This window comes from Mustela erminea, chromosome 13, assembly GCF_009829155.1.
Source record: "Mustela erminea isolate mMusErm1 chromosome 13, mMusErm1.Pri, whole genome shotgun sequence".
NCBI classification, from domain to species: domain Eukaryota; kingdom Metazoa; phylum Chordata; class Mammalia; order Carnivora; family Mustelidae; genus Mustela; species Mustela erminea.
The window spans coordinates 70,989,457-71,012,846 of NC_045626.1; the positions used below are offsets into that span (position 1 = coordinate 70,989,457).

General features: G+C 43.5%; 2 protein-coding genes and 1 long non-coding RNA gene across 17 annotated transcripts in view; 2 read left to right on the plus strand and 1 right to left on the minus strand.

Moving 5' to 3' along the window:
• Positions 1-12,253, plus strand: part of LOC116572503 — a 32,185-nt gene extending 19,932 nt beyond the window's left edge. Inside the window, exon 3 of the long non-coding RNA XR_004278368.1 lies at positions 12,060-12,253. This is a non-coding gene — a long non-coding RNA (uncharacterized LOC116572503). The remainder of the gene's footprint in view (positions 1-12,059) is intronic.
• HSCB (HscB mitochondrial iron-sulfur cluster cochaperone) overlaps positions 1-21,616 on the minus strand; it is a 29,537-nt gene extending 7,921 nt beyond the window's left edge. For 2 of the 7 annotated variants that reach the window (XR_004278366.1, XM_032311654.1), the window contains exons 1-5: positions 21,292-21,615; positions 19,547-19,643; positions 19,104-19,193; positions 18,378-18,522; positions 14,611-14,658 (exon numbers count right to left, since the gene is read on the minus strand). Coding sequence is in view for 6 of the 7 variants with exons in the window: in XM_032311654.1 (XP_032167545.1) it covers positions 14,611-14,658; positions 18,378-18,522; positions 19,104-19,193; positions 19,547-19,643; positions 21,292-21,527 (616 nt within the window). In the remaining variant the exon portion in view is untranslated. Of the gene's footprint in view, positions 1-2,189; positions 2,544-3,774; positions 3,818-5,318; positions 5,458-14,610; positions 14,659-18,377; positions 18,523-19,098; positions 19,194-19,546; positions 19,644-21,291 lie in introns of those variants that run through there. The other 5 variants (XM_032311656.1, XM_032311652.1, XM_032311653.1 and 2 more) reach the window with 5 other exon arrangements.
• The window catches only part of CHEK2 (checkpoint kinase 2), a 51,952-nt gene continuing 50,168 nt past the window's right edge, over positions 21,607-23,390 (plus strand). For 3 of the 9 annotated variants that reach the window (XM_032311640.1, XM_032311644.1, XM_032311643.1), the window contains exons 1-2: positions 21,607-21,847; positions 22,002-22,112. In XM_032311640.1, the coding sequence (XP_032167531.1) occupies positions 22,002-22,112 (111 nt within the window). In that variant the 5' untranslated portion in view covers positions 21,607-21,847. The other 6 variants (XM_032311647.1, XM_032311648.1, XM_032311642.1 and 3 more) reach the window with 5 other exon arrangements.

A 23,390-nucleotide genomic window follows, 5' to 3' on the forward strand; every position in this document is an offset into this window, starting at 1 on the left:
CTGAAGCCCTTAACCCTTGGGAGTCTGATGATGTGTTTCTGATTATTCTTTTGCCCCTTGGACTCCTTGGAAATGAAAAATGGTGTGTTGTAATTTTTCATCCAGCCACCTCTGATATATTCAACATGTCACATAAAGTGACAGAACCAAAGAAATTCTTAGTCAAAGTAAAGCTTTACATCCAAGGCATTGGTCACCTGCTGTTGAACACACTAGGGGGCATGACTGCTATCTTGACTCAGAGCAAAGCAGCATCTTCCTCTTGGCTTGGTGGCAGCCACACAGACAGGAAAAATCCAGTCAGCAATCGAGGTGCCTTTCTCTCTAGTGGTAGATGATTGGTTGTATAATTCCTTCTGCTATAATGGGAACCCTGCCTTGGCTTCTGTGCAGGAAAAAGTTAACATGGCAGTCCTGAGTTTGCATATCCTTAGAAAAGCCTGAGGACAAGCTTAGCCCTTGACTGGGAATCTGGATTTGGGGAGTTTCCTTATTCCCAGAACTGATAAGACTGGCCCATCATGCCTAAATTGTTTGTAGGAACAATATAGTGTATGCTGAATACCTGTTTTCCTTCTGGGAGTTTGGAATTCTGGCACACGCTAGGAAGAGAATACGTGTGACCAGTGTCCAAGAACTAGTCTGGGTATCCTTTCACTGTAACACATCATACCATGAGTAGGAGTCAAGTGATATTTCCTAGAAAGTCACTGCATCTAGGGTGGGTCTTGGGGACATCTGACATAGCTTCTCTCTGACTGTCCCGATTCTATTCCCGCTCTTCCCCGAAACCTTCTTACCTGGTTACTACACCTGGGAGTGATCCCTCCCTGTTCACAGTGAAGCTGTATGTGCAGACCTTGGAAATAGGGACTTGCATCAAATCTGGCCTCTGTTTGGCAAGACGCAAGCCCTGGGAAATGGCCCCTAGTTACAAATTGTTTAATCTTCTTGGCTGGGACTTAATTTGATAGGTTCAGCCTCCCTAAGAACGTAGGCTTAGTTGGACCTGGGTTTGAATCCTAGCTCTTGACTCTTATCTTCTGGGAGCTTGTTTCTTCATCTGTACAATGAAATTAAATTGGGTTTAATTTGATGGGTTCAGGCAAAGTAATACACATAGTAACTATGGGGCAAATGGGAACTTCTTTTTCCTGATTTTTTTTTTTTCATTTTTTAGGAAATCTGTACACCCAGTGTGGAGCTCAAACTCACAACCCTGAGACCAGGACTCATAGGCTTCACCAACTGAGCCAGCCAGTCTCCCCAGCAAATGGGAACATTTATTATTATTTTGATGATTGGTATAAAATCCCTCTCCCCAAATAGACAGGAAGCTTCTAATTGCTCTCTACATCTCTCCCAGGGCTGAACTCTTGTTTACACAGAGTAGGGGCTGGAAACTGCTGAAAGGGTCATGTTTACTCTGCTGTGAAAGACATGACTTTGTTGCCAAAATAAAAATAATAAAAGTCATCATTATAATTTTTTTAAAAGATTTTATTTATTTATTTGACAGAGATCATAAGTAGGCAGAAAGGCAGGGAGAGAGGGAGGAGGAAGCAGGCTCCCCACAAGAGCAGAGAGCCGTATTTGGGGCTCGATCCCAGGACCCTGAGATCATGACCCGAGCTGAAGGCAGAGGCTTTAACCCATTGAGCCACCCAGGTGCCCCCATCATTATAATTTTAAAAATCACATTTGAGTGCTTACCATGTTCTATGCATTGGACCAAGACTTTGCTTAATTAATTTCATTTAATCCTTCAACAACCCTGTAAAATACGTTCTGTTATCACCATGTTGAAGATGAGCGAATGAAGCTTAGCATAATTGTGGACTCACACTCATAGGGGGCAGAGCTAGGATTCAAATCCAGGTGTATCACTCAGATCAGGCCCACAGAATAAAATACAATGGAGTGGGTGACTTCACAACAGCAGTCAATTTTCTTATGGTGTGGAGGCTGGAAATCCAAGATCAATATGCCAGCATGGTCAGTTTCTTTTCTTTTCTTTCTTTTCCTTCCTTCCTTTCTTTCTTTTTTCATTTATTTATTTATTTATTTGTCAGAGAGAGAGAGAGACAGACAGAGAGAGACAGAGAGAGCAAGAGCAGGGGGAGTGGCAGGCAGAGAAGCAGGCTCCCCACTGAGCAAGGAACCTGAATTGGGGAAATCCCAGGACCCCAGAATCATTACCTGAGCTGAAGGCAGCCGCTCTGACCTACTGAGTCACCCAGGCGCCCAAGGTCAGTTTCAGTTTTTGGTTAGAAGTCACTTCCTGGTTATCTCCTGTCCCCCAACCCCCGTGCATGAGTGTAGGGAGAAAGTGAGGGGGCTCCCTGGTATCTTTTCTCATAAGGACACAAATCCCGCCTGATGAGAGTCTTACCCTTATGACCTCGTTTAACCTTAATTAATTCCTTAAGAGGCACGACCTCCAAATATAGCTACACTGTGGGTTAGGGCTTCACCATATGAATTTTCCGGGTGGAGGCGGTGCACATCCAATCCGTAACAAGGGATCTGTCTAACAACAGAGTCTGCAAAGAAATAATCACAAATTAGTCAAAACCTCTTATTTGTTTTTGTTCTCTTAAAGATTTTTTTTTAGGGCGCCTGGGTGGCTCAGTGGGTTAAAGCCTCTGCCTTCAGCTCAGGTCATGATACCAGGATCCTCAGATCGAGCCCCGCATCGGGCTCCCTGCTCAGCAGGGAGCCTGCTCCCCCCCCCCCCGCCCCTCTCTGCCTGCTTCTCTGCCTGCTTGTCATCTCTGTCTGTCAAATAAATAAATAAAATCAGTGGGTAGGAGAAGAACCAATGAAACAAGATGGGATTGGGAGGGAGACAAACCATAAGTGACTCTTAATCTCACAAAACAAACTGAGGGTTGCTGGGGGGAGGGGGTTTGGGAGAAGGGGGTGGGATTATGGACATTGGGGAGGGTATGTGCTTTGGTGAGTGCTGTGAAGTATGTAAACCTGGTGATTCACAGACCTGTACCCCTGGGGATAAAAACATATGTTTATAAAAAATAAAAAATTAAAAAAAAAAATCTTAAAAAAAAAAAGATTTTTTAAAAAAATTTATTTGAGAGAGAGAGAATGAGAGAACATGAGAGGGGTGAATTCAGAGGGAGAAGCAGACTCCATGCTGAGCAGGGAGCCCAATGTGGGACTTGATTCCGGGACTCCAGGATCATGATCTGAGCCGAAGGAAGTCGCTTAACCAATTGAGGCATCCAGGCACCTCTGTTCCTTTTCTTGTCCCCCCCACCCATTTTTTTAAATGATTTTGTTTATTTATTTGACAGAGTGCACAAGCAAGGGGAGGGGCAGGCAAAGGGAAAGGGAGAAGCCGGCTCCCCGCTGAGCAGGGAGCCCAATGTGGGGCTTGGTTCCAGGATATTGGGATCATGACTCAAGCCAAAGGCAGACACAACCTACTACTGAGCCACCCAGGCTTCCCCAAAACCTCTTAGTTGTTCTGATAAATTTTTTCTATATTGGGAAGGATGCTGGGGTGGGGTGAGTGCTTAATTTGCTTCACTTGGTCAGAAGTTTTAATTCAGGGGCGCCTAGCTGGCTGGCTCATTCGGAGGACCATGTGACTCTTGATCATGAGTTCCAGCCCCATACTGGGTATAGAGATTACATAAATAAATACACTTAAAAAACAAAACCAAAAACAAACCTTTAGTCCAAATAGGGCTGCCAACTTTCCAGAAGTCTAGGAGCCTACCTCCCCATAGGGCATTCACGGGGAATACTTACAAAGTTTCCTGAATTTAGAGTCCCACTGAACTTGGGCTTTACCCTAACAGGGAAAGAATTTGGAAGAGTGAAGGAAAAAAAGACAAAAAACAAAAGTAGTTACACTGACTCAGAGATAAAGTCTTTTTATTTATCCCATAAATCAGAACTAGGCCCCGTGGCCCCGTGGCCTTTCCAGCTGATGGCAATAGGTAGGGGAAACGTTTCTTTGAAGTTCCTCCAAAAATGTTTATCTGATTTCTTTTTGTGGTCAGATTGTTTTGGTCCCTATCATCTTTCTGTAGAATAAAGATAGTCTGCAGAAGTATTTCAGTTCTTACTGCTTTGCAGAGGCACCCAATTTAATCATGACATATTTGCTTGCATTGTAATTGTTCACTTAAAGACTCCCTGTGTGTTTTTAGACCAGGAACCCATTCTCCTTGTAAAATGTAAGAGGGCTGCTGATTATACTAATATTCCCAAATACCATGAAGCCAGACAGTTGCTGTGGTTAATTTGGCTTCAGAAGATCCATAAATCCTAAAATGATAACAAACTGAGTAGAACAGAATCAGAATTCCTAAGATATAAATTCTTAGACAAGGCTGAGGGAGGACGCAAAGGGACTGCAGTAGTTTTAAGCTCTAGGAGTTGAACCTTAGTTCAGAGCTCTGATTTTTCCATTGTAAACAAGCAATGCTCTCCAAGCGTTGTTATTTCTTTCTTTCTTTCTTTCTTTTTTTTTTTTTTAAAGATTTTATTTATTTATTTGACAGAGAGAGAGATCACAAATAGGCAGAGAGACAGACAGAGAGAGAGATGAGGAGAAGCAGGCTCCCTGCTGAGCAGAGAGCCCTATGCGGGACTCGATCCCAGGCCCCTGGTATCATGACCTGAGCCGAAGGTAGAGGCTTAACCCACTGAGCCACCCAGGCGCCCCCAAGCGTTGTTATTTCTTTAAATTTTTCTTTTTTTAAGCTTTTTTTTTTTTTCTGTAATCTCTGTACCCATCTTGGCCCCACAGGATTAACTCTTGATAATATTATCTACATTTTGAAATGCAGGCCTGAGAGATCCTTAGGCAGCTTTGCATGGTTACCAAACTGAATGCTCTGAAAATTAGACTAACAAGGGCACTAGTGAGGGGCCTGCCATTAGAAAGAAGATATGGTTCTAGGGCAGAGGTTGGGAATCCCTGGGTCAAATCTAGCTCACTGCCTGTTTTGTAAACAAAGTGCTACTATGACAGTCGAGCAGTTATAAAAGAGGCAGGACGGGCCACAAAGTCTAATCATTTACTATCTGGCCTTTGCAGCAAAGGTTAGCCAATCCTTTCTCCAGAGCCCTAGGTTGGCCCCATCCCCACTTCTTTTACTGGCCTATATGGGGAGCATGCTGTATCAAGTATGACATAACTGGCCAAGCTCCGGGTACTCTGTTTCCTCTCGCGTGATAAACTCCCATCCCTTAATGCTTGAGCTACAGGTTTAACTAAAATGGTAAAATTAGTAAAAACTAAAATGGTGAATACATCCCTAGTCTCAATGAACAGAAGCCAGGAAAGAAATATACAAGAACTTTATTTTTGAAACTTTTAAACTAGTAATCATTAGAAGGGAATCTTCTTTAACTTGATCTTTTCTTCTACATTTGAAAAGTATCTCATCTTTGTTAACATTTCCTTGGCTTTTTCCAAATCATCTGAAATAAACAGAAACATTAAGGTGAAGCTTCATTTCAAGCAAGAATAAAAATAACTCTGTTGACCAAGGTAGCCAGTCTGAATCACAGTTTTAATATGAAAACTGTGAGATCTGTATTTGCATTTGTCTGTACATTTATCTATGTCTGGTACATATATATATATTTCCCTATCTCCCGATGGTATTACCAAATTAATTTATAAAATCCCTTAAAAAAGCTGCATCCTTCTTGCGACCCAGCAATTGCACTAGTGGGTATTTACCCCAAAGATACAAATGTAGTGATCTGAAGGGGCACCTGGACCCGAATGTTTATAGTAGCAATGTCCACAGTAGCCAAACTATGGAAAGAGCCCAGATGTCCATTGACAGATGAATGGATAAAGAAGATGTGGTGTGTGTATATATGTATACACACACACACACACACACACACACAGGAACATTATGTAGCCATCAAAAAAAATAATCTTGCCATTTGGAACAACATGGATGGAACTGGAGGGTATTATTCTAAGCGAAATAAGTCAATCATAAAGACAATTATTGTATGATCTCACTGATATGCGATATTAATAAACAAGGCAGAGGACCATAGGGGAAGAAAGGAAAAAATGAAACAAAATGAAACCAGAGAGGGAGACAAACTATAAAAGACTCTTAATCTCAAGAAACAAACTGAGGGCTGCTGGAGCGGAAGGGGGTGGGAGGGATGGGGTGGCTGGGTGATGGACATTGGGGAGGGTATGTGCTATGGTGAGTGATGTGAACTGTGTAAGACTGATGAATCACAGACCTGTACCCCTGAAAAAAATAATACATTATATGTTAATTACTTGAATTAAATTAGAAAAGTAAAAATTAAAAAAAAATTGTATCCTGTCTTAGAAATAAGTTCTTACATAAATTTAGTCTTCCTAAAACTTCCAGAAATACAGGAATCAACTCAAATATTTTTCATTGTCACATAACTTGTATAAATCTTTGGTAAATAAGACTACTTCGGCATTGTTGGTTTAATAAACTAGGTATGCTTCCAGAGTTGTTAACTTTAAATTATAATGCAAACATACATTTTATTTATTTATTATTTTAAAAGATTTTATTTATTTATTTGACAGAGAGATAAAGATAGAGAGCCAGAGAGCACAAGAGGGAATGCAGAGGGAGAGGGAGAAGCAGGCTTCCTGCTGAGGGCAGTCCATCACAGGACACTGGGATCACGACCTGAGTCTGAGGCAGACACTTAAATGAGCTACCCAGGTGTGCCTATAGCTTTTTTTTTTTTTTAATGAACTTTATTTTTTAATTTTTAAAAAAGATTTTATTATTATTATTATTTTTAAATATTTTTATTTATTTATTTGACAGAGAGAGAGACCACATGTAGGCAGAGAGGCAGGCAGAAAGAGAGAGGAAGAAGTGGGCTCCCCGCTGAGCAGAGAGCCCGATGCAGGGCTCGATCCCAGGACGCTGGGATCATGACCTGAGCCGAAGGCAGAGGCTTTAACCCACTGAGCCACCCAGGCGCCCCTTTATTATTATTTTTTAAGTGATCTCTAAACCCAACGTGCAGCTTGAATTCACAGCTCTGAGATCAATACCCATACACTCCACTCACTGAGCCAGCCTCACCTCTTGAACTTTAATCTCAATAGTGTACTGACAAAACCAGAGTTTGTTTTTCTCGGTAAAATTAAAAGTTTTGGGATGTTTGGGTGGCTCAGTCAGTTAAGCATTTTCCTTTGGCTCAAATCATGATCCCACGATCCTGGGATCAAGTCCACATCAGGGTCCTAGCTCAGCGGGGAGCCTCTTCTTCTGCCTGCTGCTTCCCCTCTCCTGGGTGGCTCAGTGGGTTAAGCCTCTGCCTTTGGCTCAGGTCATGATCTCAAGTCCTGGGATCGAGCCCCGCATCGGGCTCTCTGTTCAGCAGGGAGCCTGCTTCCTTCCCCCCACCCCCTACCTGCCTCTCTGCCTACTTGTGATCTATCAAATAAATAAATAAAAATAAAATCTTTAAAAAAATGTTAAAAAAAATACAAAGTTTTTTTGATTATTGGTCTAGTCTTAATAAAAGACTGAGAGATTTTTCTTTACCTTTTAATTTGCCTAGGTAGCATATATTGTGTCTTATCAAAATAATTTCCTGTGCTTTATGTTGTCTTTATCATCATGTCCTTTGTTACTTAAGAGAACAAAGTCTTCTCACTATTCAGAGGTAAGGTTCTTTATTTTTCATTTGCCTTTGCCTTTGAATTTTTATCACCACTTTGGTTAAATGGATAACTAAGTATTGTTTTACAATGACCTGTGATCCTATGTAATTAAATATTTAAAGCATTTAACAATTTGGACAACTTCCCAAAATTGAATTCTAAATAAAGTCTTCCTGACCTCAAACTAACTGAATTTTCTGAGAGGATTACTGGAAAACCTCAAAGGATTTGTTTTCTCACCTTCTAAAAGGAGAGATGTTAAACTAATTAGGTTTATTTGATTATTATTCCCATACATGGGAACCACTGTCAAAGAAGAGATATTTAACCTTCTCTAGGTTATATTTGTATGGGCAGAATGTTACTATTTTAGAAATTTTATAAAGTTCCTAGAAATTTGTCAATAGTCTCACTATAATATGCCCAGGTATAATATTTAGTTATTATGTTAAAATGTTCTATGTCACAGAAGCAAGCAAATTTCCCTGTCGACTGTATTATTTTTATAACAAACTCAGATCTTTAACTGTGGTGGTTTTATAGATAGTTGTGGTTTTACACTGATGCTTTCCTAAAAGCTCTGGCAACCAGCTATAAGCCAGATGGTGTATTTAACAAAAGGGTACGGTCTCAGAGACCCATGGAAAAGGACTGTACCAGGTACAGGCTTCTGATGGCATTGCTTCAATAACCTCGAGATCAAAACAATAAATTAAATTAGGATTTCCAAAACTCCAATGAAAAAGCCAATAGGTTCATGACTTAACAATCTAGTAAGTCGTGCTTTTTCTTTTTTTAAAGATTGAATTTATTCATTTGAGGTAGAGAGGTACAGAGAAAGATCGCATGAGCAGGGAGAGAGGCAAAAGGGGGGGGGGGGAGCAGACTCCCCGCTGGGCAGGGAGCAGAACTGGGGAGGGAGGGCTCTATCCCAGGATTGGGAGCTCAGGACCTAAGCTGAAGGCACTTAACCACTGAGCCACCCAGGTGCTCCAAGTTTTACTAAAAAAAAAAAAAAAAAAAAGGGGGGGGGGCACCTGGGTGGCTCAGTGGGTTAAAGCCTCTGCCTTCGGCTCAGGTCATGATCCCAGGGGCTCTCTGCTCAGCGGGGAGCCTGCTTCCCTTCCTCTCTGCCTGCCTCTCTGCCTACTTGTGATCTCTGTCTGTCAAGTAAATAAATAAAATCTTAAAAAAAAAAAGTATACACACACACACATATATGTAAGTTTTTATTTAAATTCCAGTTAACATACAGTATAATATTAGTTTCAGGTGTACAATTTAGTGATTCAACATTTCCACACATAACTCATGCTCATCACAGGCCCTCCTTAATATCCATCACCTGTTTAACCCATCTCCTTAGTTACTTCCCCCCTAGTAACCATCGGTTTGTTCTTTATTGTGAGACTTTATTTCTTGGTTGCCTCTCTTCCCCCCCCCCATGATAGTTTTGTTTGTTTTAAAAGATTTATGTGTTTATTTTAGAGAGAGACTGAGAGAGAGAGCACAAGTGAGAGGGGCAGAGAGAGGGAGAGAAAATCCCAAGCCAACTCCACGCTGAGTGCCAAGCGCAAGGGGGCTCTATGTCATGACCCTGCAATTGTGATCTGAGCTGAAACCAAGAATTGGAAGCTTAACTGACTGCACCATTCAGGCACCCCCATTTGTTTTCTTTCTTTCTTTTTTTTTTTTTAATTTATTTATTTATCAGAGAGAGAGAGGGGGGCAGAGAGTAAGCACAGGCAGACAGAATGGCAGGCAGAGGCAGAGGGAGAAGCAGGCTCCCTGCCGAGCAAGGAGCCCGATGTGGGACTCGATCCCAGGACGCTGGGATCATGACCCGAGCCGAACGCAGCTGCTTAACCAACTGAGCCACCCAGGCGTCCCATCTTTCTTTCTTTTTTTAAGAATTTTTATTTATTTGACAGAGAGAGAGACAGTGAGAGAGGAAACACAAGCAGGGGGAGTGGCAGAGAGAGAAGCAGGCTTCCTGCTGAGCAAGGAGCCCGATGCGGGGATTGATCCCAGGACCCCAGGATCTGAGGACCTCGGACCCCATGACCTGAGCCGAAGGCAGACGCTTAATGACTGAGCCACGCAGGCGTCCCATGTTTGTTTTGTTTCTTAAATGCAAACTGGTGCAGCCACTCTGGAAAACATCTGGAGGTTCCTCAAAAAGTTAAAAATAGAACTACCTTACAATTCAGCAATGGCAATACTAGGTATTTGCCCAAAGAATACAAAAATACTAATTTGAAGGAATACACACACCCCGGTGTTTACAGCAGCATCATCTGCATTAGCAAATTATGGAAAGAGCCCAAGTGTCCACTGACTGATGAATGGATAGAGAAGATGTGGTATATATATGTATACATACAATGGAGTATTACTCAGCCATAAAAGAGAATGAAATCTTGCCACGTGCAACGATGTGGGTGGAGCTGGAGTATAATGCTAAGTGAAGTAAGTTAGAGAAAGACAAGTGCCACATGACTTCACTCGTAGGGAATTTAAGAAAAATATTTTACTTCTGTAAACAAAATGAAAACATTTATCTTTTCTCCTTCCACGATTCCTCAAAAATACTCTGAAACTATTATTGAACATTCTTATTTTCATGGCAATGTAACTATTTGCATAGGCTCAGCAGGAAGCTGTCCTCTTTGTGATAGGACATAATTTAAAACATTGATTATATGACCAAGGCTTTGACGGGAACGTCACATTTGAAAATGATGTATAAAATCAGACAGAACAGACAATTTTAAGGAAATAAGGTTGACTTTATGGGGCCAAAGCTTACTAAGCCCTTTTGGAAAAAACCGGGTTGACACCTGGCTTATAGGGTTCTCAGCATTATAGGTAAATAAAGAAGGTCACTAACCTGCAGGCCCAGGAAATTTAGGATGTTTTTGGGGAACCTCAAGAATAGAGGAATTCACCCAAATCTGTAGGTATTACAGGTGACATCTGATGGCAAATTCTTCGTTTGACTTCCTAGCATTGAGATGCTTTTTTTTTTTTCCCTTAAAGATTTTATTTATTTATTTGACAGAAAGAGAGAGATCACAAGTAGGCACAGAGGCAGGCAGAGAGAGAGGGGAAAGCAGGCTCCCCGAAGAGAGCCCAATTCGGGGCTTGATCCCAGGACCCTGAGACCATGACCTGAGCTGAAGGCAGAGGCATAACCCACTAAGCCACCCAGGTGCCCCTTGTTTTTTTTTTTTTTTTTTTTTTAAAGTGGGCTCCCATGCCCAGTGCAAGGCTTGAACTCATGACCGTGAGATCAAGACCTGAGCTGAAATCAAGAGTGAGATGCTTAACTGACTGAACCACTCAGGCGCCCCTCATTGAGGGGCTTTTTAAGTTCAATCTGAGATTCCTTATGAAAACTTAAGGGTGCCTGGGTGGCACAGTCATTGGGCGGCTGCTTTCGGCTCAGGTCATGATCCCAGTGTCCTGTAATTGAGGCCCACATTGAGCTCCCTGTTCAGTGGGAAGCCTGCTTCTCCCTCTCCCGCTCCCCCTGCTTGTGTTCCCTCTCTGTCAAATAAGTCAGTAAAATCTTAAAAAAAAAAAAAAAAGAAAAGAAAACTTAAAAAGGTCTGTATTGATTACTATTCTTGTTGCATTCATGTAAATAATTAGGCCAACTTTAATGCAACTAAAGGTATTTTGTTCACAAAACTATTCTTACCTTGATTACCTTTGATAGAAATTTTATGACAGTGGAAAAGTATACCACACCCAGAATCTAGTCTTGAGGTTTTATTATCTTCCTATAAACCAAGCTGGATCCTGCCATCTTAGACATTTTGTCAGCCTTCAGCAAATTCTTACTTCTCCTAGTTTCCTTCAGCATCTGGCTACAACTCTCCAAGTGCTGTTTCCAATTTTCCTCCGCTCCTGAGAAAGAACAGTATGATCACTGAGATCTAAAACCTAATCCTTTTTGGGACTCAGGTTCTCTTGTGGTCACCCTTTCCTCTGGGATCTGAAAACACCTTGTAAGCTAAGCCCAGACAATTTGATATAAGCATCAAAGAACTCATCACTACAAATCACGTGCTGGCAACCTTTGTGCCTGGACTTGCTGCCACTTGGGCTACCCAAAAAGCCACCAGAACACCTGTGTCTTCCATGCTCTGCTCTCAAAAATAGCCATGGCTGTGACACTGACGTCTATGCCATCACTACCAACATTCAGACTATAAAACAAGAAATCTATCAGATTGCCTCTGCTGTCCTCACACCACCATGTAAAGATGCTTAAGGGGTCAGTGTCTTCTCAAGTGACTGCCCAGTCTCTGGACTCAGAAACTGGGTTTATAGTCTGTTCCCACCATTAGCCTTTGTTTTCTTTTTGTTTCCATAGAGATGCTCCTCATTAAATGCCTGATTGCTCACGTCATCCACCAAATATCCTCTTCTACCAAGTCTCAACAGATGGTTCAGCTCGTCCTTAATAAACAAAGGGCAATCAAATGAGAAATGGACTTACATTGTTCGGAGAAAAGAAAAATGTCTCTTCTTCCTGTCTCTTACTGTTCGTTGCAGCTAACATCAGAAGGTAGGACTCCTGTCTCCCAGTGTCTGAGGGAGGGTAGAAGCCTAACTTCGATAAGCCCCAGTTAGCAAACCCAGATCGTACATGGACCAAATCCTCCCACCTTCCCTTTTTTGTAATTTTCCAATTCCCAGACTCTACCGAGATCATGCTCACCCCCCTCCCTACTCCTTCATTCTCCCTTTTTTTTTTTAAGATTTTATTTATTTATTTGAGAGAGAAAGGGTGGGGGAGAAAGAGAGCATGAGCAGAGGAAGAGGGAGCAGCAGACTCCCTGATTCGGGGCTCAATCACAGAATCCTGGGATCATGACCTGACCTGAAGACAGAAACAACCAACTGAGCCATGCAGGTGCTCTTCATTCTTTCTTTAAAACGCCTAGTAACTTCTGTATAAATCGGGAATTCAGTTCACAGCAGACCTTCCCTACTGCAATAGTTGTTACTGATTGAAATATATCCTTACCACTCTAAGTAGTATCTGGCTTTACCTTTACAGCCTACAAGCATCTCTTCGAGTCCCTGCTGTTAATTCTTCAGGTATATTCTCAGAAGTGGAATTGTTAGCTCTTACAGTGATCCTGTTTTTAATTCCTTGAGGAAATACCATAGTGTTTTCCATAGTGGCTGCACTATTTTACATTCCCGCCAATAGTGCACAAGGGTTTCAGCTTCTCCAGACCCACAGCAATACTTGTTATTTTCTGGGTTTTCTACTACTAGCCACCCTAGTCGGTGTATGTTGTTGTAATTTTGATTTTCATTGGCCTAACGATTAGTAATGTTGCATATCTTTCCATGTGCTTATTGACCATTTGTATATCTTCACTGCATGTTCTATTTCTTTTTTTTTTTTTAATTTTTTAAATTTATTTACTTGACAGAGATCACAAGTAGGAGAGAGGCAGGCAGAGAGAGAGGAGGAAGCAGGCTCCCCGCTGAGCAGAGAGCCCGATGTGGGGCTTGATCCCAGACCCTAGGATCATGACCTGAGCCAAAGGCAGAGGCTTTAAAGCACTGAGACACCCAGGCGCCCCTGCATGTTCTATTTCTTAAGCTGGGTGGTGGCGACAAGGGTATTTTTTCTGTTTTTATTCCTTAAGTTCTACTTAAATATTATTTATTCTTCTTAAAATCTACAAAAAAAAAAAAATCTACAAAAGTGCAGTAGGAGATGGGGGTGAACCCTGGTGGAACACGGAGTAGCCAGTGGCTTGGGTTCGTGGATTTCAGGCAGTCATATCAGGCTGTTAATCTGTATTTCCCTGACATCTTTTTAGAGGCCCTCCCTCTGCCTGTGTGTCAAAACAGACTTCTACAGCCCATGCAAGCTGGACAGCACACTGTGTAACCCTGTCCCCTCAGTACTAGCTGACTGGACTCGAGTGGACATCTGGCTCAAGCTTGACCAAGCACATCCCCCCTCTTGGAATCTAGAGTTGGGTCCAGGGAACTCCAGTCAGATGGTCAAAGTCCTTGTACTTATTAGGTAATGGACCTAGGCGAACTAAGAAGTCACCCAGTGCAGGAGGCCACTTTGGAGCACTGTACACTAATAAGGAAGTGGATGGAACTGGTTTATAGTGAGAAGAGGATAGAATGAAACTGAGAGGCATCGAGTCCCGGTCCACAGCTTGGTTCCAGACTGCTTTCTGGCTCCAAGGCTTTGTCCCAGAAGAGCTCTTATCCCACTGTATAATATAATCCTCACAGGGACTTTTTCTTTGGATTTGGGGAGCTAGTCCTAATTCCTTAAAATAACCTCCTTTTTATCTGGGCTAGCCTGAGTGGCCTTTTGCTTCCTGCAGTCAAATGATCCTTCAGCCCAAGGGCCCATTACTCCTGTATTTGAGGGGTGGCACAAGTCTGGGATGGAGAAAAAGACTGTTCTTACTTCAAAATAGCCAGAAATAGACTGAATCTCTTCCAGCTGAAAGCCAGGAGCAATGGGGACCAGGAAGTTTGGGCACAGCTCTGCCATGGGCTTCTCCTTCTGGGCTTTGCAGAGGAAAGGGGCGTGCAGGCTTTGCCAGATGTCAACTATGCAGCCTTGCCCTCAGGATCTGCTTGTGTTGGCTTCAGCCTACATCCCGTACCTTAACTTCTCCTACTTGCTAACGGGAGACAGAAGCACTTTCATCTCCTCTTTCACTGGCATATCATGGTTTTTGGCAAAACTTATTTCTTCAGCAAGGCTGTGAATCCTTGAAGGGAGAAATGTCCACTTGCCTATATTTTATAGCTCCCTACGTACTTATTATAGGATGAGTATATAACAGTTACTTATTCAATCGATGGTTACACCTCAGTGCTTACAGTTTCTTTCCATATTTAAGAAAGTCAAGAAATGAAGAAAGTACCTTGTTCAAAAGCTCTGCTCACATTGTCAGTCAGTTCTTTCTGTTTAGCTGAAAGAGAAAATCACTATCTTAATTTTTCTATTTATACAGACTTGAGATGTGAAGATAGCACGTTTTTTTAAAAAAGATTTTATTTATTTCTTTGTCAGAGAGAAAGCACAAGCAGACAAAGAGGCAGGCAGAGGCAGAGAGAGAAGCAGGCTCCCTGCTGGACAAGGAGCCCGATGCAGGACTCGATCCCACGACCCCAGGATCATGACCTGAGCCGAAGGCAGTGGCTTAACTGACTGAGCCACCCAGGCGTCCCTTGAAGATAACACTTTATAGCTGGTTTCAGCACAACACAATAGTGAGCTTAGATTCCAGGTGAGGCCTCATAAGCCCTGTGTCCACATGTCCCAAGACGGCAGCTGTGTTTTAATTTATTTGCTTTTATTTGAAAGAGAGAGAGAGAGGATGAACGCATGTGCCCAGGGGAGGAGCAGAGGGAGAGAGAGGGAATCTCAATTAGACTTCCTACTGAGTGCAAAGCCTGACTCCAGGCTCAGTCCCACAACCCTGAGATCATGACCTGAGCTGAAACCAAGAGTCATGTACTCAACAGACTGAGCCACCCAGGCTCCCCGGCAGCTTCTGTTTAGGGCAATGTTGTTTTTCTACTCTGTGACGTCTGAGGGGCAATCACTAAGGCTTGTAAAATGGCTATACAATCATTAAAAAAAAAAAAAAAGGATAAGGAAATGCTTTATCTCCACCAAGCAGTATGAATTTTTTAGTTTATAGGTAGAAAATTAGCAAGCTGGGATTGCCTGTGGGCAGGGCATCACAATGTTTCAAATAACCACTTGCAACTTACACAGCCTCCCAGGAAAATGAAACATTTAGATCCTATTGTGCCGTAAGAGAGAAGATGCCAGATAACGTAAAGGAGCAGCTACCTCCTGTTTCTGCTGTATCTTCATTAGGAAATGAAGAATTTTACTGTAAGTGTGTTTTCCAGATATAAAAAGTATCCATCACTTCTAGGTCGCTTGCTTTCAAAGCACTTTCAAATACATTATAACTCCATTGTAGGCGGAGGTGTTGGGAGATGTTGGGAGACGGCCCTGCTCATATGGTTGGTTGAGTGGAGGAGCTGGGAGCAGACCCTATCTATAGACTCCTAGACAGTGGTGAGAAACTAGCAACATAGTGTTGACAAAACACTGGATGAGGAGTCTAGAGGCTCAGAAGTTCTGCCCAGATCTAACCAGCTCTATGCCCTTGAATATTTGCTTACTTTAGGTCTTAGCACATGCCTATATGGGAGGAAACTTAGGAATTAATCTAAATGAAGGTCAGTGACCTGTCCAAAACCAGACATTCACTATAGGGCTAGAATAACCCCCACCAGTGACTGAGCACCTGCTATGGGTCAGGCACTGTGTTATGTGTTTTACATGTTTTATTTGATTTAACTTAATCCTTGCAACAACCAGTACTAATGTTATCTCCATTTTACTGATGAGGAAACTGAGGCTCAGAGGGATGAAGTCGTTTGCTCAAGGTCACATGCAAAGTCAATGGCAGTGTTAACACTGCACTCGAGACCCCCTCACAGCAGATCAAGTTCCTCTGTCTTCCACAGCTGTGCAGAGGATTTTTGACTGTGAACCTTGAGGTCTTCATCCAACACCACCCAGCCTTAAGGCTGTTGATACATCCCTAATTGATAGTCTAGCCCCCAAACCCCCATTTTACTGATTTTAGCTTCCTTTTTCATTATTTACTCAGTTTATTTACTGAGCCCGCATTATATACACCATGTACATGGGCTGAGCAGAAAGTCTCTGCTTCTATGGATTTTCAGTCTAAGGAGGGAGGGAGGTTAACATTGGTCAAATAATCTCATGTGAAACAGTAAGGTTATAACTGTGATTAGTCCTATAAGGGAGAGATACCCACTGCCAAAATGTTATCAATAAAGAGGTTCTCTGAGGAAGTGCTGACTGCCCCCAGATCGGGTAGAGGAAGAGTTCACTAGAGGAAGGAGAAGAGGGTTTTAAGCAGAAGAACAGCATGTGCAATGGCCCTAGGGTAGAAAGATGCTTGGAAGAGATGAAGAACTAGAAATGGCCTGTGTGGCTAGAGTGGACAGGCAAATGGGAGGAAGCGGAGTTCAGACTATACCGGGCCTTGTAAGCCATACTAAAGACTTTGGTCTTTAACCTGAGAGCAGTGAGAAGCCACTTAAAGTTTTAAAGCAACTTTAAAACTTAAAGGTTACCTAGGATAACCTAGGTAAAGATTAAAACCCAGGTAAAGATTAGATTTGGGTTTCAAAAGCTCTCATAAGTGACAGTGTAGGAATATATTCGAAGGAAGGTATAGCTAGACCAGTGTGGAGCTATTATAGCTATCCAGGTGAGAAAGAACAGCAGCTTGGAACAGGGTGCTGGTGGTGCAGACAGACAGATTTAGGACACATTTAGAAGGTCAGCATTTCAGGATTTGGTGATGACTGCCTATGGGGGTAAGGGAGGACAAGTTTTTAAAAACACCCCCTCAGGGGCGCCTGGATGGCTCAGTGGGTTAAGCATCTGCCTTCAGTTTGGGTCATAATCTCAGGGCCCTGGGATTGAGCCCCGCATCGGGCTCTCTGCTCAGCAGGGAGCCTGCTTTCCTCCTCTCTCTCTGCCTGCCTCTCTGCCTACTTGTGATCTCTTTCTCTGTGTCAAATAAATAAAATATTTAAAATCAACAACAAAAAAACCACCTCCTCAGTGTGTTTTTTGGACTTGTGCAACTGGATGGTGTCATTCACTTAGAGAACATCAGCAGAGGAATAGGTTGTGGTTGTTTTGTTTTAGGAGGAGGGGAGAGCCTCATGAATTCCATTTTGGATTCACTGTGTTGGAATATATAAACTCCATGAAGACATGGACCATGTCTTTCTTGTTCACTATGTTTGCACAATGCTTGCTACACAGTGGGCATGCCAAATATTTGTGAAAGTACATATGTGCATACAATTGGAGCGAGAATGTGGAACTTTTTCTATGTGGCATGGTTAATTTTATGTGTCATCTTGGTTGGGCCCAGCTGTTCAGTCAAATGCTAGTCTAGATACTGCTGTGAAGGTATTTTGTAGATGTGATTGACATCTATAACCAGCTCACTTTAAGTAAAGATTAGCTTGGATAACGTGGGCACAGAAGCCTGCTTGAGTTTCCAGCCTACTGGTCTGCCTGACATATTTTGGACTTGTTAGCCCTCACAATTCTGTGAGCCAATTCCTTAAAATAGGTTTCTCTCTCTCTCTCTTTCTCTCTCTCTACATATATACATACATACTATCGGTTCTGTTTCTCTGGAGAACCCTCACTGATATAGTGTGAAATAAAGCAGAAAACAAAGCAATATGCGATCAGAAGTCAGTTTTTCAATCTTTGCTCTGCAATGTGACCTTGAGCATTTCAATGAACTTCTAAGGCCTAATTATTCTTGTCAGGGACAATAATAACATCTAAATGATGTCATGGGTAGGAAGGAGGATTTTAATCTGCAAAATATTATGATGTTCTTGGTTTAAGGCTGCCTTCTGGAAGGTTAGAGATGTTGCAAGTCTAACCTCCAGACAAAACTGGTTTCAGTATCACCAAGAAAAAAAAATACTCCCTGAATCATTATGATGACCTATATGTAGTCTTTATATTCATTTTTCATTTAACTTTGGACATGTACTCAAAACAGCAATAAAATGCATTCAGTAGTATTTTATCTTTTACCTCTGACAATAGATTCAATCTCTTTCATGGCAGCTTCACTTTGAGCTTCTGCAAGTTTTTCATTGATTTCCATTATTTCCATGAGGAACTGCCTGTCCATTTCATAATCTGTCCCTTCAGGAATCTCTACTCCATGGAGCTTTAGCTATTGGGACATAAAGCAGAGAAAAGTAAGGTTGATTGAAGAGACTGTGGCTAAAGTCATAAATCCTACTTACAGAATATAACAGAATATGATTCATTAAAAAACAAAACTTGAACTGTCTCAACAGTGAGAATGTAAAGGTAGGGTATGGGAAAGTTACCCTGAGACAGGAGTGCTGGGACAGGATTCCTTTCTGCTACCTGGAACTGTGTGACCCCGGGGAGTTGTTTCTCCACTTGGGAGACTGAATTAGGTATCTGTAAAGGCTCTATTAAATCCTAAAATTCTAAGGTGCTAAACTCTTCCCTCCCACACAAAAAATGCCAAAATTTCTCTGTCCAGAACGCTATCACCATCCAATCCCTGAAATTTACAGAAAGTGGTACGAAAAAAAATGCACTTTGGCAAGTAAGATATACAAATACTCAGAGAAAACTATTCTCATTCAAGGCTAATTATCTTTGGGTCCCTAGACTAGCTCAGGTCGCAAGTACTCTTCCACTGAATACAGGGCAGCAGTTGTCCCTCAGCCCAATGGATACCATGTAGTCACACATAGAAGGATTGGGAAATCACCTTACAAGGTATAGTCCCCTGCTCAGGGGAGCCAGAAGGGTCTTATAGGCATCATTCACCAGGGTTGAATGCTTCTCTGAGAAGTCCTTTTCAGTCTGTTAGTGGAGATGAAGATAATCTCATTACCATCCAAATTAGCCACATTACATTCCCAAACTCTTTCATAAAATATGGATGGGCAGACAACTAAGGAAATCTCCTAGGTAGAACTGGTGTGGGATGAGCTGTCTTCATTCTCAACCAGTGGGTTCTAATTCTTCTGGGAAGTCAGGTAAAAGTTGTGAGTGCAAGGCAGGTTCAGGGCCTAACTACCAGCCGGGGTCAGGCTGTCCCAGGGTGGAGCTGGTTGTTTAGCTCTGTCTCTCATAATCACATCACCACAAGGCCACTGCCACCCACCCTGTGTACACTAGTGTTTGGGTATGATTAGGGGTGGACAATAGGCTACCTGAGACCTCTGGCTGAAGAAATCAGGGTGGACAAGACGCTGTAGTTCCTGGTACCTAGTCTGAAGCTTTGCTGTGTCAACTCTGAAGGCACGGTTGCTGTAAGGAAATTGGGATATAAAATTCATGTACCAAATATTTATAGATTTGTGTACTATGGGTCTGGTTCCTCTTCTCACAGGGGTAAATGGAATAAACATGGAGAGAGAACTTCAAAAAGGTCTGTGAAGGAAAAAAGAATAGGGTCAGAGAAAATGGTAAATGTCATGGACAAAGAAATGACATTTGAGCTGAGACCTAAATAATGATGAAAAATAAACAAAGAACAGAGATAAATAAACAAAGATCAGAGAAAAAAAGTCATCAAGAGGCAGAGTGAACATGCAAAGTCTCTGAGGTGCGGACACGATTGGCACGCTTGCAGAACTTAAAGGATAGTGTCAGGGTAGCACATCATAAATGCGGAATGACTGGTAGGCACCAATCCCAGAGTTAAGGGGAAGGACCATTCCTGAATCCTACCCTGTATTTTTTTTTTTTTAAAGATTTTATTTATTTATTTGACAGAGAGAGAGATCACAAATAGGCAGAGAGACAGACAGAGAGATGAGGAGAAGCAGGCTCCCTGCTGAGCAGAGAGCCCAATGCGGAACTCGATCCCAGGCCCCTGGGATCATGACCTGAGCCGAAGGCAGAGGCCTAACCCACTGAGCCACCCAGGCGCCCCCCTACCCTGTATTTTGAAAGCCCAAGTCATCTTCGCCTCTCACTTTATTTTAACCCAGTTCCTTTCGCTTTCCATTCCCAGAGCCTTCCCGGTCTTAGCAGTTTAGCTCTGCTGAGATTTCAACACCTCTCCAAGCTCCTTGAGGTTCGGAGGAAAACAGGAAAAACAGCCACTTCTGACACTTTCCCTCCAGTTCTCATTTCTCCCTTAGACTCAGCCCACAGTATTAGGTTTTCCGGTGCTATTACACCCCACTCTGTTTTTCTTACTAGATTTATTTTATTATAAAAGGATGTAACTCAGGAACAACCACATGGAAAACATGCACGGGTGAAAGGGCGGGAAGCTTCCAAGCCTTCTCCAGGCACACTACTCTTCCATCTCCACGCGTTCACAAACCTGGAAGCTCCTTAACTCCCTTATTTTGGACAGCACCTCAGTACGCCTTTCTTAAAAGTCTCAACCCAGGGGCGCCTGGGTGGCTCAGTGGGTTAAAGCCTCTGCTCAGGTCATGATCCAGGGTCCTGGGATCGAGCCCCGCATCAGGCTCTCTGCTCGGCGGGGAGTCTTCTTCCTCCTCTCTCTCTCTGCCTGCCTCTCTGCCTACTTGTGACCTCTGTCTCAACCCAACTTTAACCATTCTGATCCTATCCATCAACTCTAAGCAGCCCCTCTAGCACACTTCCCTCAGGTCCTGCCCCTCAGCTTCCCCTCTCAGGGCCCAGCCCTCAGGTTTCCCTCCAATGAAGCCTCCCTCCTCCAATTTCCCCTAAATTCCTTCCCCACCCCTCCACTCCTCCTTCCCTTCTCGTCTCCATTCCTCAGAGGCCCGATCCTCAGGCTCACCCCTCAATTTCCTCACTCACCCCCCCCCGCAATGGCACCCTACGTGCTCCCAGGCCCCGCCCCTACGGCTCCGCCCACCGATCTAACTGGTCCCGCCTTCTCCTTTGCAACCCCCAAACCGCCCTCCCGGCGTCTCTCTTGCCCCAGAGTGTTTCTCGAAACCGCCTCCCGTACCAGTCCAGGAGGCTGAAGTAATCTCGAGTGGGGTCAGGTGGCTGCAGCGCGCGGCACTGTGGACAGAAGAACCCGTCCCCACGCATGTGGCTCCCTGGGCCACCGCAGTTCCAACACTGGGGGGAACTGTTTCCCGCCAGAGACGCAGCACTGCAGCTTAGCGGTCTCCTTCCGAGGACCCCTGCCGGCCACAGGCCTCGCACCCGGAGCAAGGCGCCAGCTCTCCTGCCCCACATCTGGCCGCGGCCTATGTCGCCGCGGTCACCTGTTCGGGGGTTGGAGAGAGAGAGCGGCCTACCCGACTAGTGCTGCTCATTGGCTGAGGAACTGACGGGGCGGGATCCTGGATTCCGAGTGTCCCGCTCCTCATTTTAAACTACAACTCCCAGCAAGCATTGAGGTTACGTGTGGACGGCCACATCCGCCGCTGTTCATTGGTCCGGCAGCGACGAAGGGTGTTCTGATTGGCTGAGGGTGGAGTTTGTATGTGCTTGGTTAGCGCCACGCTGCTGGCTGCAGCTGCTGTTGAGTGTTTGACCTCAGGTGGGCTCACGCGGTGAGTCATAGTGGGGAACTTCTCTTGGGTGTTTGGGGTTCGATTCCAGTCCCCAGGGTATTAATGCACGCTGAATCTCCAGAATTTTCTCTTTGTGTGGTTTTTGAGCTCGGTCGGGGGGAGGAGAGGAATGGGTGACTGTCTTCCATTGCAGATGAACTTCGAAGTGAAGTTCACTTCCCCTGTTACTTACAAGCTGAAACTGGCCCAGACGTGCAGCGTAAGAAAGGACGAAGTTGTGTTGTTCAAAACCAGAGGGAAGTTGGTTTGTAAAGGGTTATTTAAATCTTAGTAATTACCATATTTTAGATTCAGTTTCGGAAAAAACGTATTAAGAACCCAATCTTAGCAGCTAGGCGCTGCAGGAGCTGGAGACACACTGACTTGTGTAGGAGGATAACCAGCGAGTGTCCATAAGTAAGAGTGTGGGATGGGGTGGCGAGGAGAGGGTAGGAAGGCCCCAGCCCATCTTGGGGCTCAGTTTCTGTATTTGAAAAAAAAAACAAAACTGTGTTGCACTTGTAAACCCGTTTCCGGCTGTCGGATTCTTTGGGACTGGAATTCTGTTCTCCCAATGATCAGGCATTACTGGGGGAGGAGACTTAATGTGTCATCTCATTTAATTATCAAGATCTATCCATTCAGTGAGGTGATCTACCTGAAGGTCATGCAAGGATTTGACTCAGGCATCCGACTCCAGACGTGTTTACCTCTAATATTTCCATATACTTCCTCCTCCTCATAGCTGAGGCTTCTGTGGTTTCCGTCTGTCTACTGGACCCTTACCATAACCGGGGATAGCAGCCACTTCTTGACCGTCTTTTGTCAGTTCTTAGGGTGGAGAAGTCTTGCTCAAAAGCTGTAAGAGGTTGCAGCCTTGATTGAGGCAGTAGTATTAGAGCTTTAGGTCCTGGAGTGGCACACTCAGTTCTGGGATCACTTTCGTGGTGTGGTTTAAGAAAAAGTCATCAGTATCTTTGTATCTGGAAAGCTATCTGAGTATGGCTATCTGGAGAGAAGAGAGAATGCCCCCCCTTTAATAAAAAAGGAATCACACTAGGGATTTAAACTTAGGGATTGACAGTTACTTAGACTTGACTGTTATCAGAGTTTAAGTGTTCATCGAATTAACTCTAAAGTGAGGGTGGGAACCTGTTATGGTCCGCTGTGATGAGCTTGTTTTAGTAGGAATCTGTTGGGCTGAAAGGCCTTTTAGGATGAAAGGTGAGCGCGGATCGTTACTCAGCATCACAAAAGGGTAGGTGGAGTTGTTTGTGGGAGACTTCTTTGTGTTACTGCTTCATTAGTAGCCTGGCCCTCAGTTAGGAGTCAGGGAATCTAAAGTGAACAAACAGGATGTGGTCTTCACCGTCCTGGGGCAGGCTTTGGGGAGGAGGAGTATCTGTGACATTTAATGTAAATGGTCACCCCTGGCCTGGTGCAGTGAATTAGTTTATGTTTCTTTTTGGCTATCTTTTACCTGAAGCCATATGACCCTTCCTCTTCTTTATTGTTCCTAAACTTGAAATTTAAGTATAGTGTT